Source organism: Blennius ocellaris (genome assembly GCF_963422515.1).
Source record: "Blennius ocellaris genome assembly, chromosome: 6".
Classification (NCBI taxonomy): Eukaryota; Metazoa; Chordata; class Actinopteri; order Blenniiformes; family Blenniidae; genus Blennius; species Blennius ocellaris.
Window position 1 is genome coordinate 1,209,082 of NC_137655.1, and position 16,663 is coordinate 1,225,744.

Consider the following 16,663-nt stretch of genomic DNA (forward strand, 5'->3'; position numbering starts at 1 on the left):
CTCTGAACGCATCTTCTCGTGAACCGGAAGTGCTTCTCCTGTGTCGCTCCAGCTCCTCCAGCTGCTTTCACAGAGAGCTCCGAGGGAAAAACAGGTTTAAACCGAGGAAACCTCTCATCTGTCGCCGGTCCGGCTCTTCTGACTGGACCGTGAGGACACGATCCGTGTTGTGGCGGAGTTTCCTCTCCGTGGAAGAGCCTCCACGACAGAGATTTATCGGTTAGCTTCGCTAGCCTGCTGAGCTAGTGCAGGCATTCTTCTGACCCGCGTCACTTCCGGCTTTTGAAACTCGCGGCCAGAAAGTAAGGAGAAGGTGACATGGAACTGCAAGGTAAGAAAAAATAATCTACTTCTAGTCCTCTTTTATTCACCTGACTTTCACTTACTGCGGTTTAGGTTTAACCACGTGACTTGTGCTCTGTCACGAGCTCAGCTGCTTCCCTCACTGGACCACATAAACATCCTTTAATTTGAAGATCGATAGTTTCTGGTTGCTGCTCTGAAAACTGGGTCATATCTTAGTTGTAGGACAGAAGCTTTTCTGTGTCATGAGGTAATTATGAAAACTCACGGGTGGGGTTCCTCAAGGCAAGGCAGTGTTTTTCAACCTTTTTGAGCCGAGGCACACATTTTTCTTTGTAAAACTCTGGAGTCACACCTCCACCCGAAAATGTTAAAAAGTGAAACTCTGCAGCCTCTATTAACAATATAAAGTCTTTCTCATCAGAGTTTTATCAACAGGAATCCAGTAAATCCAGAAACAAAGTATTTCCCAGTTTCTACTACCCAATTTTCAATTTACTACTGCCATACTACTACTATACTACTGCCATACTACTGCCATACTACTGCCATACTACTACTATACTACTGCCATACTACTACCATACTACTACCATACTACTACTATACTACTATACTACTGCCATACTACTGCCATACTACTACCATACTACTGCCATACTACTACCATACTACTGCCATACTACTGCCATACTACTGCCATACTACTGCCATACTACTGCCATACTACTACCATACTACTACCATACTACTGCCATACTACTGCCATACTACTGCCATACTACTACCATACTACTACCATACTACTACTATACTACTATACTACTGCCATACTACTGCCATACTACTGCCATACTACTGCCATACTACTGCCATACTACTGCCATACGCCTACTGCTATTAACAATATAAAGTCTTTCTCATCAAAGTTTTATCAACAGGAATCCAGTAAATCCAGAAAGCAAGGACTTTTTTTAATAGTGCCTCCGTCAGTGTGAAACCTGGACCTGATGGATGAAGAGCTGAGATCCTGGTTTTCAAAAACTTCTCCATCACTGTCACTGACACAGTACTTTGATACAAGATGGTAGCAGGAGGTGGAGATGAACCACACTGACGTCTGTCACTTTACATTTCACCTGCAAAGTTCTGTGCTGCCCTCTAGTGGTGAAGAGTATTTATACATGATTACTCTGCAACACACTGTCGCTGTGAGAACAAAGGTTTACGTCACGGAAAGGACATCAAAGGAGATCAGTGCCTGTTGCCATGGAGACACTGCAGCAGGGCTTTGAGGGAAGCCCACCATGTCCAGACCAAGATCCTGAAAAACTTAGTTTTCCTTTTTATATAGAAAAAAACCCGACATTCTATGTGGGACAAACAAAAAAAAAAAACAATAATAATAATAATATGATGACTCCTGTCCTCCAGTGGCGTCTGAACCGATGACCCTGGGCTCGCCCACGTCGCCCAAACCCGCCTCCGGGGCTCAGTTCCTCCCCGGCTTCCTGCTGGGCGACCCCCCGGCGCCGGCCAGCCCCCAGCCCCGCCCCTTCAGCCTGTCGTCGCCCGTGGTGGACAGCACCACGCCGCTCCGAGGTCAGAGGTCACACCGGTGGTGGTCGTCGTGATTCGGTCGATAGGCGCGACCCGGTGGCGTCGTCTCATCTGTTTGTTGTTTCCCGGAAGGCGTCGGAGGAGGGTCGGCCCTGCAGCCCGTCGTCCCCACGCCCAAAGACAAGAGCGGAGCCCCGCCCGTCCGCAGTATCCATGACGACCTGGTGACGGTGGCCACGCCCCTGAGCTCACACAGACAGGTCGGCATGGCGACGGCTCCAAGCTTCGCCATATTCTATTAGAAAACTCAAATCTGAATTTATTTCTGGAAGATTTGAGTAGAAAATGATGATTCAGCATTAAAATAATCCTTTTTTTTTTCCCCTTCAGTCTTTTCCAGTCATTCAGTCGCCGCTGGCGGCTCGCCACGCCTCCACACCTGGAACAGGTACTCCCTGAAAATACTCCTGGACAAGTACTGGAATACTCCTGGATAAAGTAATGACTATCCCTGGAGAAAGTACTAAAAATACTCCTGGAAGAAGTACTAAAATAGTCCTGGAGAAAGCACTAAAATACTCCTGGAGAAAGTACTAAAATAGTCCTGGAAGAAGTACTAAAATACTCCTGGAGAAAGTAGTAAAATACTCCTGGAGAAAGTACTAAAATACTCCTGTGAAAAGTACAGAAAATACTCCAGGAGAAAGTACTAAAATACTCCAGGAGAAAGCACTAAAATACTCCTGGAGAAAGTACTAAAATACTCCTGGAGAAAGTAGTCAAATAGTCCTAGAGAAAGTACTAAAATACTCCTGGAGAAAGTACTAAAATACTCCTGGAGAAAGTACTAAAATACTCCTGGAGAAAGTAGTAAAATACTCCTGGAGAAAGTAGTAAAATACTCCTGGAGAAAGTAGTAAAATACTCCTGGAGAAAGTACTAAAATAGTCCTGGAGAAAGTACTAAAATACTCCTGGAGAAAGTACTAAAATACTCCTGGAGAAAGTACTAAAATACTCCTGGAGAAAGTAGTAAAATACTCCTGGAGAAAGTAGTAAAATACTCCTGGAGAAAGTAGTAAAATACTCCTGGAGAAAGTAGTAAAATAGTCCTGGAAGAAGTACTAAAATACTCCTGTGAAAAGTACAGAAAATACTCCAGGAGAAAGTACTAAAATACTCCAGGAGAAAGCACTAAAATACTCCTGGAGAAAGTACTAAAATACTCCTGGAGAAAGTAGTCAAATAGTCCTAGAGAAAGTACTAAAATACTCCTGGAGAAAGTACTAAAATACTCCTGGAGAAAGTACTAAAATACTCCTTGAGAAAGTAGTAAAATACTCCTGGAGAAAGTACTAAAATACTCCTGGAGAAAGTACTAAAATACTCCTGGAGAAAGTAGTAAAATACTCCTGGAGAAAGTACTAAAATACTCCTTGAGAAAGTAGTAAAATACTCCTGGAGAAAGTAGTAAAATACTCCTGGAGAAAGTAGTAAAATACTCCTGGAGAAAGTACTAAAATACTCCTGGAGAAAGTACTAAAATACTCCTGGAGAAAGTAGTAAAATACTCCTGGAGAAAGTACTAAAATACTCCTTGAAAAAGTAGTAAAATACTCCTGGAGAAAGTAGTAAAATACTCCTGGAGAAAGTACTAAAATACTCCTGGAGAAAGTACTAAAATAGTCCTGGAGAAAGTACTAAAATACTCCTGGAGAAAGTACTAAAATACTCCTGGAGAAAGTACTAAAATACTCCTGGAGAAAGTACTAAAATACTCCTGGAGAAAGTAGTAAAATACTCCTGGAGAAAGTAGTAAAATAGTCCTGGAAGAAGTAGTAAAATAGTCCTGGAGAAAGTACTAAAATACTCCTGGAGAAAGTACTAAAATACTCCTGGAGAAAGTACTAAAATACTCCTGGAAGAAGTAGTAAAATAGTCCTGGAAGAAGTAGTAAAATAATAAATAAAACTCCTGAAATGCGACAGAAATTCTCCTGAATAAAGTACTCGGATACTTTATATTTGTCCTGATACTTTTAATGTGTTGATTGACTGCAGAAAATAAAAAAATAAATTCCTCACTTTAAGTTTTCGCCAGTTTTAATTCATTCAAAGAAACGATGTTCAGGTAGTTTTATTTTGTAGATTTCAATATTCCTGAATGTTTCCAGCAGTGAAAGTTTCCTTTACGTCACGTCAGGAACTTTAGGTTGAAACTGCAGTTTTACTTTGAAGTGATGATGATGGTGGTTTTTTATTGGAACGTTTTCTAATGTGTGTGTGTGTGTGTGTGTGTGTGTGTGTGTGTGTGTGTGCGCGCGTGTGTGTGTGTGCAGTGTGTGTGGGCCTGCAGCAGGTGTGTGTGTCCCCGGCCCAGGTGGACCCGTTCTACAGTCAGGGAGAGGCTCTGTCCTCTGAGGACCAGCTGGACCAGACCTGGGTCACCGTGTTCGGGTGCTTATGACCTTTATGACCCCTAAGATACACCCTGTGTGTGTGTGTATTTACTGTGTGTGTGTGTGTGTGTGTGTGTGTGTGTGTGTGTGTTCCAGCTTCCCTCCGGCCTCGGCCTCCTTCATCCTGCTGCAGTTCGCTCAGTACGGAAACATCCTCAAACACAAGGTGTGTGTGTGTGTGTGTGTGTACAGTGGGGGGGGGGGGGGTCAAAACTCCCAGAATGCATCAGGACAAGTTTTCTCGACGCTTCACTTCATAATTCGTCGTTTAAATTAACTTAATGTCCAGAATGTCGTCGTTTCAATTCGTTCAAATAGACGAGAAAGAAAATAATGTTTATTTTTCCTGGAGCGACTTTCTTGTCTTGTCCTTGTTTTCAACCTTGTCTTGTCCTTGTCTTGTCCTTGTTTTCAACCTTGTCTTGTCTTGTCCTTGTTTTCAACCTTGTCTTGTCCTTGTTTTCAACCTTGTCTTGTCCTTGTCTTGTCCTTGTTTTCAACCTTGTCTTGTCCTTGTTTTCAACCTTGTCTTGTCCTTGTTTTCAACCTTGTCTTGTCCTTGTCTTGTCCTTGTTTTCAACCTTGTCTTGTCCTTGTTTTCAACCTTGTCTTGTCTTTGTTTTCAACCTTGTCTTGACCATGTCTTCGTGCTTGTCTTGTCCTTGTTTTCAACCTTGTCTTGTCCTTGTTTTCAACCTTGTCTTGACCATGTCTTCGTGCTTGTCTTGTCCTTGTTTTCAACCTTGTCTTGTCCTTGTTTTCAACCTTGTCTTGACCATGTCTTCGTGCTTGTCTCGTCCTTGTTTTCAACCTTGTCTTGTCCTTGTTTTCAACCTTGTCTTGTCTTGTCCTTGTTTTCAACCTTGTCTTGTCCTTGTTTTCAACCTTGTCTTGACCATGTCTTCGTGCTTGTCTTGTCCTTGTTTTCAACCTTGTCTTGTCTTTGTTTTCAACCTTGTCTTGACCATGTCTTCGTGCTTGTCTTGTCCTCGTCTCGTCAGATGGCGTCTCCTGGAAACTGGATGCACCTCCAGTACCAGTCCCGCCTTCAGGCCCGGAAAGCTCTGTCCAAAGACGGGAAGGTGTTCGGCGACTCCATCATGGTGGGGGTCAAACCCTGCATCGACAAGGTGAGCCCCCCCCCCCCCCCCCCCACCCCGACCTTTGACCCCCCCCCTCACCTCCACTGAGCCCGTTGTGTCCCCCCCCCCCCCCCCCGCAGGGTGTGATGGACTGCAGCGACGGCGTGTCCTCCCCCGTGTCCTCCACCTCCTCCATGCTGCCCTCCACCCCCCGCTCCGCCATCCGGCCGCTCAGCGCCGCCTACAGGAGCTCCGCCAGCGACTACCAGGTGACTCCTGACGGGAACGTATGACATCATCGACTCGCCCTCGTGTGGCGCTCGGGGCCCAAACGTCCACCAGGGGTCACTGTTTCCTGTTTAGTCCACCACAACTTCACCCTCCGGCTCAAACCACAGGACCAAGTTTACTTTTACATACAATTTTAAAAAATCTGATTTCAAAATGTTCACAGGTCAATAACGCACTGTCTGCAAATGTACTCCCCTTGGTGGCGAAATTCTTTTTTAATCATTTAATTTTTGGTAGTTTTGATCAGCACTGAGGTTGATTAACACATTTATGCAAAAAAAACCCAGTGAAAATAAAAATATTTATCTGATATATTTTTCTAAGGCCACTGAAGGGAGCTTTTATTTTTTGGGGGGGGAAATCTGATGCTGCACAAAAACTAAATATGCTTCAAAGTCAATCACATAACTAACCTTTGATGTATCCAAGACTGTGATAACATGTAAAAGAGTTCACATCTCCGATTATTTATTATATTGAAAATGGGTAATTTTGTGTTTTTCACCTCCCAAAATCAGTGAACTCATCTTATAAACTGACATTTAAAGAGTTAATTAATTAAAAAAATATATATATATTGTTTTTAATAATATTTTTTAACGCTCCCAAAGGATCAAAGTAACTTTGATCACTGAAGCACCAACAACACTTTTTTAATGTACCCAGAACCAGTAGGAGTACTCGCCACACCTTAACGCCACATTTCTACTACGTATACTAGGATACTATTGTTATCGAAGTTCTTATCGTCTTTATTAGAATTAGAATATCCAAAATAAGAGATTATCTTATTTACACACCACATCCTTTTTAAAAAAAAAGAAGCTTTTGCTTGTAAAAGTGGCCGAAAATGTAAAAAGGACATGAAAGTGGTAAAAACTTCAAAGGAAACTTTGATTTGCTTTGAACTGAAACGTGTTTGATAAGAAGTTAAATGAAAGAGATGCTGCAGTGGTGGATTTACTGACTTATTTGAATGTAAGGATGAACTTCTGTCCTCCAGGTGGTGGCGGACAGACAGACGCCCCGGAAAGACGACAGCTTCGTCTCCAAGGCCATGGAGTACATGTTCGGCTGGTGACACGGCGGCTGAGACATTTAATCACTGCACCGTGTGAGAGAGAGAGAGTGAGTGTGTGTGTGTGTGTGTATGTAGAATATTTCCTTCTGTTTCTGCTCTTTTTAAACTATTTTTTATTGCTTTTGTCTCAATAAACTCTTGTCTTTCAACTCTGAGCTTTCCTTCACTGGTGCAGTTCTGCCAGCGGCCACACGGGGGCGACGGCTCATTTGACACGAACAGTCACTTTCTCACTTCCTCACAGAGGAATAAAAATAAAACAAGAGACCAAAATATAGATTTGTGCAACGCACTGATAACACTGGTTACCAGAATTTTGACAGTAAATTACATATTTTGGGCGAAATAGGATGTTTTCCACAACACGGCAATGAAAATGGATTTAATGACTCAAATTTCATCTAATCCATCATAATGTAAATGATTTAGTTCTTTTTCTCCATCAGGTGTAAATAAAATAATTGTGCAATTTACATAATAAACATCAATTAAAAGGCAAATATGCATGAAAAGAAAAAGTTTTTAACAAAGAAGATGAAGATCTGCTGTTATGAACTGTAAAAACCTAACATCAGATTATAGAGCATCTTCCTCCTCTAATCCAGATTATAGAGCATCTTCCTCTAACATCAGATTATAGAGCATCTTCTAAAATGTGAATTAATGCAACTATTACACAAATATACCAAACTGCATGTTAAAATTTGACGATCATACAAATATGAGGCTTCTACAATGTTTTATTATTATTATATAGTATAATATAATAATAATAAATATTATTAGCTATTATTATATTATAATAGCTAATAAGATGTATTATATTATACTATCTAATATATTTGTTATTATATTATAATAGCTAATAAGATGTATTATTATACTATCTAATATATTTATTATTATTATTAAATAGTATAATATAATAATAATAAATATTATTAGCTAATATAATATTTATTATTATATTTTAATAGCTAATAAGATTTATTGTTATTATTCTAGTATTTAATAATAAATATTAGATATTGTCGTAATAATATTTATCATTATTATGACAAACAGGAAGTGCTTGACAAATTGTCCAATGGCAGAGCAGAGAGGCTCATAAATTATGCTCGCGCAGCGACGTCACCGGTTTCCGCCAATGGGAGCGGCGGGAGGCGGTGACGCGCGTCCCTATTTATATCCGGGCCCCGCCGGCCCCGCGTGAGTCATCGCCGCCCCGTTCGAGAGCCAGTTGGAAGGTGTCCGGTCTCCCGCTCGCGTCGCACTCCGCTCCGGTTCTCCTCCTTCGCACCGCCACGTTTCTCCCCCACCGCCCGACCGGATTGAGATGTTACATTTCAGGCGTCCGGCAGCGCTCAAGGAGTTGTTTGAAGCCGCCCTGCAGCGTCCTTTCCCCGGCTGGAGACAGAAGACGTGGTTCCCGGGCGGCTGCCGCCGCTGCGCCTCCTCCTTCTCCGCCTCCTCCGCCTCCTCCAGAGCCCGCGTCTCGCAGCTGAAGCTCCTCCACCACGATGCCGGCGCGCGCCGCCCGGCGTCCCGCGCCTCCGCCGCCGCGTTCCGCTCCTACTGCACGAAGACCGAAGGCGCCGCGGTGGAGCTCGACGAGCAGCTGAAGAAGGAGGCGGTCGGCGACGAAGCGGCCGGAGACAAGTAGGTTTTTCTCGGTTCTTGGAGGTGGAGGGGGGGGGGTGGAGGTGGGGGGGTTTGACCCGGGATGTGACGGTCGGTGCGGCCGGTGGCGGTTCGTGTTCGTGACGCAGGCAAAGGCGCGCGCGAGCGGATGCGGCGTTTATGAACGCGTCTTCGCCTCGCTTCTCCAGTCAGTTCACGTTTATAAAAGATAAAAATTTAAAAAAATCCGACGCACTTGAACGTGTCGACGCTCAAAGAAAGACGTGATAAAGTGAAGTTTCTCCCGGGAGTCACAACGTGTCGGCCAACGTGTGGAGACCAGGTGCCACACGGCCGAAACTGAAAACGACACACGGCCTCCTTGGAGGTCACGCGCACACAGACACACGCACGCGCGCACACGCAGAGGTCTTAAAGCACTTCCGGTCTACATCAGCAGCAGAAACACGTTTCTAACGAGAAGTAAAGCAGCTACTGGTCTTTATTATTATTATTATTATTATTGTAGCGATCACGGAGTTGGTCGCTGCAAGGCATGATGGGAATTCATGTTATGTGTTGCTGGAGGTTATTGTTGGGTGTTGGTGTTTGTGTTGATTGCGCTTATGCTGTGTTTGTGTTCCTCGGTTCAGGGAGTAATTCTTTCATCTCGTTTATTTTGGTTTGTTAGATGTTGGTTTGCAACCATGAGTGACGTGTTGTGTGGAGGGTCGTCCGCTATGAAGGTCTGGCTGTGATGTTCTTGTAAAAAAATAAAAGCCTCTGGTTGATCAGCTGGAGAAAAAGAATCTCAGAGCAATTCTTCCACGGCGTTCGCCACATTATTATTATTATTATTATTATTATTATTAGGTCTGGTCACGTGACCTAATGAGGTCTGGTCACGTGTCGGGAGGCAGGAGGAGGAATCTGTCTGTCAGTCACCAACATCATGTCGAAAGTAGACTTTTTCTTAATCTTTAGGACAGAAGTGTCCAACATGTCCCAGTACAGGAAGTCTTCGTCTCCAGTGGACTGAACTGGTGATGTCGTGCCATAATAACTTTTTAAAGTTCAACTTCATCCTGTGGATGTCGTCAAATGTTCATATTTTCTGAAAATCAAACAATTAGAGATGAAACTTTACCACAATCTTGACATGAATTCTGTTTCTTTTACTGAAACGTTCCGGTGATAAACACGGCGACTCGTCCAGGAAGTGTCTCCTGTAGTTTTTACAAACTACCACTGTGGATCTATCTTTCATTGGTTTTCTCTGTTTCGTTTCAGCTGTACTCTTATGAAATGTCATACATGAAAGAGCATGGATTGTGAAGATGTAGGGATGTACCGATGTACTCGTTCCCAGGAAGTAATCCCCGATACAACCTGGAGAGTACTTTGATCTGCTAGTCGGTGATTCTTTAACGTCCATGAGAATTACAAAAGACTGACTTCATACTTATTTTCTGGCAAAACCGACGTCCCTCATTGGTTTAACTTTAACTTTAACACTTCCTCACGGCTGCACCTGATTGGACAAACACTTTCACTCAGACTAAATCCTGGCAGGATTTAAAAAAGATCTTCACAGATTAAAGGTCGATTCTGATTCCTCCATAAGTCCCTCCGAGCAAAATGACGCCGTTTCCTTCAGCGAGCTCCTTCCGGCCCCAACAAATTAGTTTGGGTCGTTCCAAACGTCCCGCCGGACCGTGACGGAGCTGCTCCGCCCAAACGTCGGTGCCGCCTTGCCGCTCATGGTATTCCTGCTCGTTGATAACTATCAGTCATGATTTAATCATATCTCGTTTCTGACATAGCTACTGCAGGAGTGCTGCAGGTCGTTAAAATGTCCTGATGCACCTGAAGGTGGCCTGCTTTGAGGGGGTGTGGCCTGCTTTGATGGGGCGTGGTCTGCTTTGATGGGGCGTGGTCTGCTTTGAGAGGGCGTGGCCTCAGAAGTCCTGCCGAAAAGGGGTTTTCTTTTGTTTTCTTTCTTCAGCAGATTGTCCGGCTCTGCACCATATTCATCTATAAAACTATATATATAGGTCTATGTTCTCCACGCTCAATAGTCCAAATCTTCTTTTAGGTTCTTTTAGGTTCTTTTATGGAGGTAACTTCAGGATTCACCCTATTTCTAAAACAGTCCAGTGAAAAGTTTTCTAAACACGTTTGCGGTGATAAATAAGCGACGCAGTTTCTGAATCTGTCCTTGTTTTGGTTCTTCAGACTTTTTCCGGTCGTCTGACGATTCGTCTGCTCCCGCTGCCTCGTTTACACGAAGTTGGCAGGATTGTAATTTATGCAGAAGTACTCCTGTTGGTACTCGGTATTACCAAGTAGCTATAGGTCGTACTCGTCCTTGTGCTTCCCCGGTTACTTTAACTGATCTGGCCTTCGTGCTCAGCCCTGCTGGAAATATCCTGACAGTATTTATACACACTTTGTGGAAAAGGCCAAAATAAAATGCATTGTATTGATTTAATGTTTCCTCTGCCGGGAGCTTGTTGGCTTTTACTCCAGAAGAATATAATGCAGAGCTTCAACTGTAGAGACTTTATGTGAACAACAAGATGTGATTAATTGAGAAAAGGTGTCGTCTCGGTGAGATCCGTGGGGGGGGGGGGGGAGGAGGAGGAGGAGGAGGAGGAGGAGGAGGAGGAGGAGGACAGCTCCAGGTTTTCACTGACCTGAAACCAACTCTTCTCACATTCTTTCCTGCTTCCAACAGACTGGAGTTCTCTGGTTTCACCGTTTACAGTTTCTCTCAAAAGTTTTCACGTCATTTCCAAAGTTTTGAACTTCACGTGTAAACAAGTCAGTTGTCTAAATACCAGTATTGTACAAAAGTACTGTAAAAGAAGAAGCAGAAGGCCAAGAGACGTCAGTAAACATAATTCTACACTGATTATTTACAAAAACTGCTCTGAATAATAAAGTACTTTAGTATTTATGACATTGTGTTATTGTAACAATACTTGACCTTCTACTTTTACCAAGTCTTTTTTTTTTAACGATCTGTACTCGTCCTGCAGTATCAGAGTACTTCTCCTCCCTCCGTCTGTACTCGTCCTGCAGTATCAGAGTACTTCTCCTCCCGCCGTCTGTACTTGTCCTGCAGTATCAGAGTACTTCTCCCTCCCTCTGTACTCGTCCTGCAGTATCAGAGTACTTCTCCCTCTGTACTCGTCCTGCAGTATCAGAGTACTTCTTTTCCCTCCCTCTGTACTCGTCCTGCAGTATCAGAGTACTTCTTTTCCCTCCCTCTGTACTCGTCCTGCAGTATCAGAGTACTTCTTCTCCCTCCGTCTGTACTCGTCCTGCTGTATCAGAGTACTTCTCCCTCCCTCTGTACTCGTCCTGCAGTATCAGAGTACTTCTTCTGCCTCCGTCTGTACTCGTCCTGCTGTATCAGAGTACTTCTCCTTCTGTCTGTACTCGTCCTGCAGTATCAGAGTACTTCTCCCTCCCTCTGTACTCGTCCTGCAGTATCAGAGTACTTCTCCCTCCCTCTGTACTCGTCCTGCAGTATCAGAGTACTTCTTCTCCTGGAGAAGTCCAAGGTTGTATATAAACGACGGTGGAGGAGCTTCACGTAACTTCCATGGTAGTATTTGTGCTCTAGCGTCTATTTAAAGCAGGAAGCGCCTCCCGTCCCCCGCCGGTACCATAAACGTTATTAATAGTACACAGTAGAGTACATGTACATGTAGAGAAACTTCTCTGGGACGCAGCTTCTGGTTCAGTCGTCTGGCGGCAACACGTGTTCCTCCGCTGGTTCTGGGACGTTTCCTGACCTACTAAAGGAAACGCTAGTGGGCGGGGCATCGCCGCCGCCGAGCCATGAAGTAGCCCGTTTGGTGTTTTTCCACTCAGACTACCTGTGAGGGTGGGGGGGGGGGGGGTGTTCCTCTCTGCTGTCCTCTGGAACAGTGTTTTTCAACCTTCTTTGAGCCAAGACACACTTTTTTCTTTGGAAAAGTCTGGAGGCACACCTCCACCTGGAAACGTTAAAATGTGAAACTCTGTAGCCTGAACCAGGGTTCTCCACCCTCTGGTGTTTCCTCCAGATCGTCAGCTGAGTCGTGGGAAATTATCACATTTCACATTATTTTCTAAAAAAAAACCATTTGCTCCCACAGCGACAGTGTGTTGCAGAGTAATCATGTATAAATACTCTTCACCACTAGAGGGCAGCACAGAACTTTGCCGGTGAAATGTAAAGTGACAGACGTCAGTGTGGTTCATCTCCACCTCCTGCTACCATCTTGTATCAAAGTACTGTGTCAGTGACAGTGATGGAGAAGTTTTTGAAAACCAGGATCTCAGCTCTTCATCCATCAGGTCCAGGTTTCACACTGAGGGAGGCACTATTAAAAAAAGTCCTTGCTTTCTGGATTTACTGGATTCCTGCTGATAAAACTGTGATGAGAAAGACTTTATATTGTTAATAGAGGCTGCAGAGTTTAACATTTTAACACTGGCCTATATGAACAATATAAAGTCATTCTCATTTGTCTCATTTCTCAGTATTTATACATCATTACTCTGCAACACTGTCGCTGTGAGAGCAAATGTTTTTTTTAGAAATAAATGTGAAATGTGATGATTTCCCACGACTCAGCTGACGATCTGGAGGAAACACCAGAGGGTGGAGAACCCTGGTCTAGAAATCCTCAATGAAACAGTTTCTGCTGCAGCGTTTGTGGACGAACTTCTGTATTTTCCACACTATAGGACACACCTGATTATAAGCCACGCCCACAACATTTTGAAAGGAAAAAGAATGTGGAAGTAGAACATGGCGGCGTGAAGCCCGTTACAGATCCCTAAATCAGCCGCGTCATGTTGTAGCCCTCAGGGGAAACAGTTGTGCTTTATTGTCTGTAAACTACAGAAAGGAAGTAGATTAGAACTTTATCTGGTTTCAACCTTTTGTTTTTTCAACTCAGTTGAGCTCAAACTTTCCTGTGTCGTTTCAGAAAAGTTTTGTTTACGTGACATTTAAAAAAAAAAAAAAATATATAGAAACTATGAAGACGATGTAGTTTTCACGTCGGCCACTAGTGGGTGCTCGAGTCTTTGTAATGAAGCTGCAGTCGCATGCAGAGACACGATGCAATATACATGTTAACGATGGACGACGTGGAGAGTCGCTTTGACTTGAAAGCACATTTGCATTTTTTTTTTTGTCTGCAGGATATTCACACAACTTAATAACATGTTAATAACAAGTTAACACATTTGGTCCCTCGAGTCGCAGAAACACAAACTGACAAAGACTCTAAGAAGCAAAGTGTTGGCGATGCTCTTCTTGCTTCTGGTTCCCAGAAGTAAATTCCATAAATTAAGATCAAAGACAATCAAAGCTAGGACGTGACGACACCAGATTCCGTCCAGACCACGTAGTCGATGCAGGCCTGGACTTGATCCCCGATCTTCTCTGCCGTGCCCTCCTTACCCCTCCTTACCTCTCCCTTGCTATACAGCACAACTCTTCTTCTGCCAGTTTAAAATTCCACCCTTTCATGTTGAGACGGCGACGCCAGGAGGCCGAGGGGAGAGTAGAACCACAGAGGCGAGAGTAGAACCACAGAGGCGAGAGTAGAACCACAGAGGGGAATTCTTACTGTACTAATCCACACTGATATTGGTGGAGGTATTGATAGTAGTGTTGTAGGGTGGAGGTTTGGCTCTGGTTTGACGGTTCCTCCTCCTGGGGACAAGACAAAGTCCACGATAGGAGCCGGAGGGAAGCGTTGGTCCTCCACTGAATGGGAGAATCCGCGGAAACTTCCTGTTCCTCACGGGGGCGCCGGTCCCATGATTCATACGATGTGGGTCACACTGGTCACATGACGTGACTGATGAGTCCCTCGGACTCTGACTCACTACCGCAGGAAGACATGTGGTTAATAATCTGCAACCCCGAGGTGTTGGGAAATAACGGGCTGGATTATCTTCTGACTTCCTCGTCATTTAAATGACGGAATCCAGATATTTCCAGGCCACGGCGGGATCGACCGCAGGTCTAAATTGAGCGATGGATTACAGCTAATTGAGGCCTTCGGGGGGATGTTGAGGAGTAGGACTGTTCTTGGCACGCTGCCAGTTACCTGGAGCTTCAGCGGATTAAGGCAAAGTCAACACACTGCTCATCTGACCCACGTGGCCCAAGTGAAAAGAATGAATGAAAGTGTTTTGCTTGACGAAACTTAAGCCTGGTGTTCAGTCACTGATGTGATTCTGTTGAGAATCTCTCACTTTCACATCTAGAGCTTCAACGTCTAGAAACCTAGTTTTCATCTGTCGTTTCCAGTACTTTCCCTTGTATCGTGTGATAATATGGTCAATGGTTCTGAGTTGATCCATTAAATGATTCAGACGGAGGCACACAGACGAGCACTACGCCCCCTTGTGGAGGTTTGTTCACTTACCGGGGTCAGAAAGGACAGTTTGATGGTTTATCTGTAGGGCCGTTGCTTTTAAAACCATTATTTAAAGGAACAGTAGGCGATGCTAACAGATGTTTCCTCGGCTCCGTCAGCCGACACTCACTGGTGAACAAACTTCCGTGTAGTGAATCATGATGCTAAGCTAGCAAACGTCAGTCTAATCTAATAATGTGTTTCACTAGGAAACGACCATAGCGTGATTGAGCTAACGCTAATTATGAATCGGCAAACGTAACGTTGAGCAGATATGTCTTATTCCTACAATCTGCTACCGTAGCTAGCAGCGCTACACTTTGGTGGCAATTGTGGCGAGATAGCCGTGTTCTGCTAGCTGTAAGCTAGCCACCGTTGCCATTCACGCCAGCATTATATGCTATTTCTAGCCAACGTTGGCTAAACACAGTTGGCTAGCACCGCCGACGGTGGCCGTTTTTTTTAGAACCAAGTATTCGACGTCGTTGCGCGTCGCTACAGGCCTGAGCTGTTTACTTTAGCACCGTCAGCAGGCGACATACCATCAACTACTGATGCTAACTCTGTTTACAGGTTTGTTTTTAGCCCGTAGTTGTTTTTATGTTCGTTGGAACGGTCTGTGACTCTACTCCCACCATTTGAGAGTGAAACACGGGGCGGATGATCTCAGAAATTCACTTCCATCCAGTTTTTTTTCCCCGTCATTTCTCGTAGACGAGTGGTTCGATCCTGTCACAACGGAAACATGTTATTACTCTTTTATTACCACAAGCACACCGAGGTGGTTTAGCCGTGTCGCCTAAAAAATAAAAAAAACCACACAAAAAAGGCTTTTGCCTCGTCTCCCGGGGACTCTTGAAGTGTTCTGCTTACATCGATGACCAGGCGTCCAAATGGCAAATGGAGGCCGCCATCTGGCCGCGGAGGTTTTAGAGGCACCACTGCAAACAAACGGGGAATCCAGGCAGTACTCACGCCTGGTCGTGTCGGCAATTTAAAAGCTTTTGCTTTCGCTCACTTGCCTCCTTCACGTTGCTCAACCGTCGCCCACTGAGAGCTTCAGTCGCTCAGAACCTCGGGATTATGTGAAGTGGACATGTGGCGCACGGCGAGTCGCCATCTGTGCCGCGCTGGAGACGCTCCAGTGGAGCTGCGATCTGTCGCTTCTTCAACCGCGGTGAACATGAAGCTGCACGATTTGCTTTGTTTTGGCCTCGACGAAGAACAGCTTCGCGCTGAGCAGCTAGCAAGAAGTCTTGTACCGTCACCGACCAGGAGAATGAAGCTTAAGGCCACATTGACACGACGAGAATAAACTATCTTTATTGTCCCCAAGAACAAGCTCCGTCCACTCGTCTCTGTGAACTCGTCTCTGTGAACTCGTCTCTGTGAACTCGTCTCTGTGAACTCGTCTCTGTGAACTCGTCTCTGTGAACTCGTCTCTGTGAACTCGTCTCTGTGAACTCGTCTCTGTGAACTCGTCTCTGTGAACTCGTCTCTGTGAACTCGTCTCTGTGAACTCGTCTCTGTGAACTCGTCTCTGTGAACTCGTCTCTGTGAACTCGTCTCTGTGAACTCGTCTCTGTGAACACGTCTCTGTGAACACGTCTCTGTGAACTCGTCTCTGTGAACTCGTCACTGTGAACTCGTCTCTATGAACTCGTCTCAACACGAGGCTTCAGGACATGTAGTTCACCTGCCAGGCCTCTAGAGGCGCTGTGACTCACCAAACACACCAGAAACACAGAAGACAGAGAACGTTAGAAGCAGATTCCTGCTCATAAACATCTATAGAATTCTAGGGTTAGGGTCAAAACAGCAGGTTGCCAGGTTGG

General features: G+C 44.6%; 2 protein-coding genes across 4 annotated transcripts in view; both read left to right on the forward strand.

Moving 5' to 3' along the window:
- Positions 1-53: 53 nt before the first annotated feature.
- nup35 (nucleoporin 35) lies at positions 54-6,859 on the forward strand. Its single transcript, XM_080497737.1, has 9 exons — positions 54-331; positions 1,738-1,905; positions 1,996-2,123; positions 2,254-2,311; positions 4,201-4,318; positions 4,417-4,486; positions 5,322-5,450; positions 5,543-5,671; positions 6,697-6,859. The coding sequence occupies exons 1-9, from the start codon at positions 319-321 to the stop codon at positions 6,772-6,774; spliced, it is 891 nt and encodes a 296-aa protein (XP_080353863.1). The 5' UTR covers positions 54-318; the 3' UTR covers positions 6,775-6,859.
- Positions 6,860-8,004: 1,145 nt separating this feature from the next.
- The window catches only part of glsb (glutaminase b), a 39,582-nt gene continuing 30,923 nt past the window's right edge, over positions 8,005-16,663 (forward strand). For all 3 annotated transcript variants that reach the window (XM_080498716.1, XM_080498717.1, XM_080498718.1), the window contains exon 1: positions 8,005-8,433. In XM_080498716.1, the coding sequence (XP_080354842.1) occupies positions 8,111-8,433 (323 nt within the window). In that variant the 5' untranslated portion in view covers positions 8,005-8,110. The remainder of the gene's footprint in view (positions 8,434-16,663) is intronic.

Coding starts and splice junctions, on each gene's coding strand:
- nup35 (XM_080497737.1), top strand. Junction 4,319..4,416: donor ACCTGGGTCACCGTGTTCGG/GTGCTTATGACC, acceptor TGTGTGTTCCAG/CTTCCCTCCGGCCTCGGCCT. Junction 4,487..5,321: donor GAAACATCCTCAAACACAAG/GTGTGTGTGTGT, acceptor TCGTCTCGTCAG/ATGGCGTCTCCTGGAAACTG.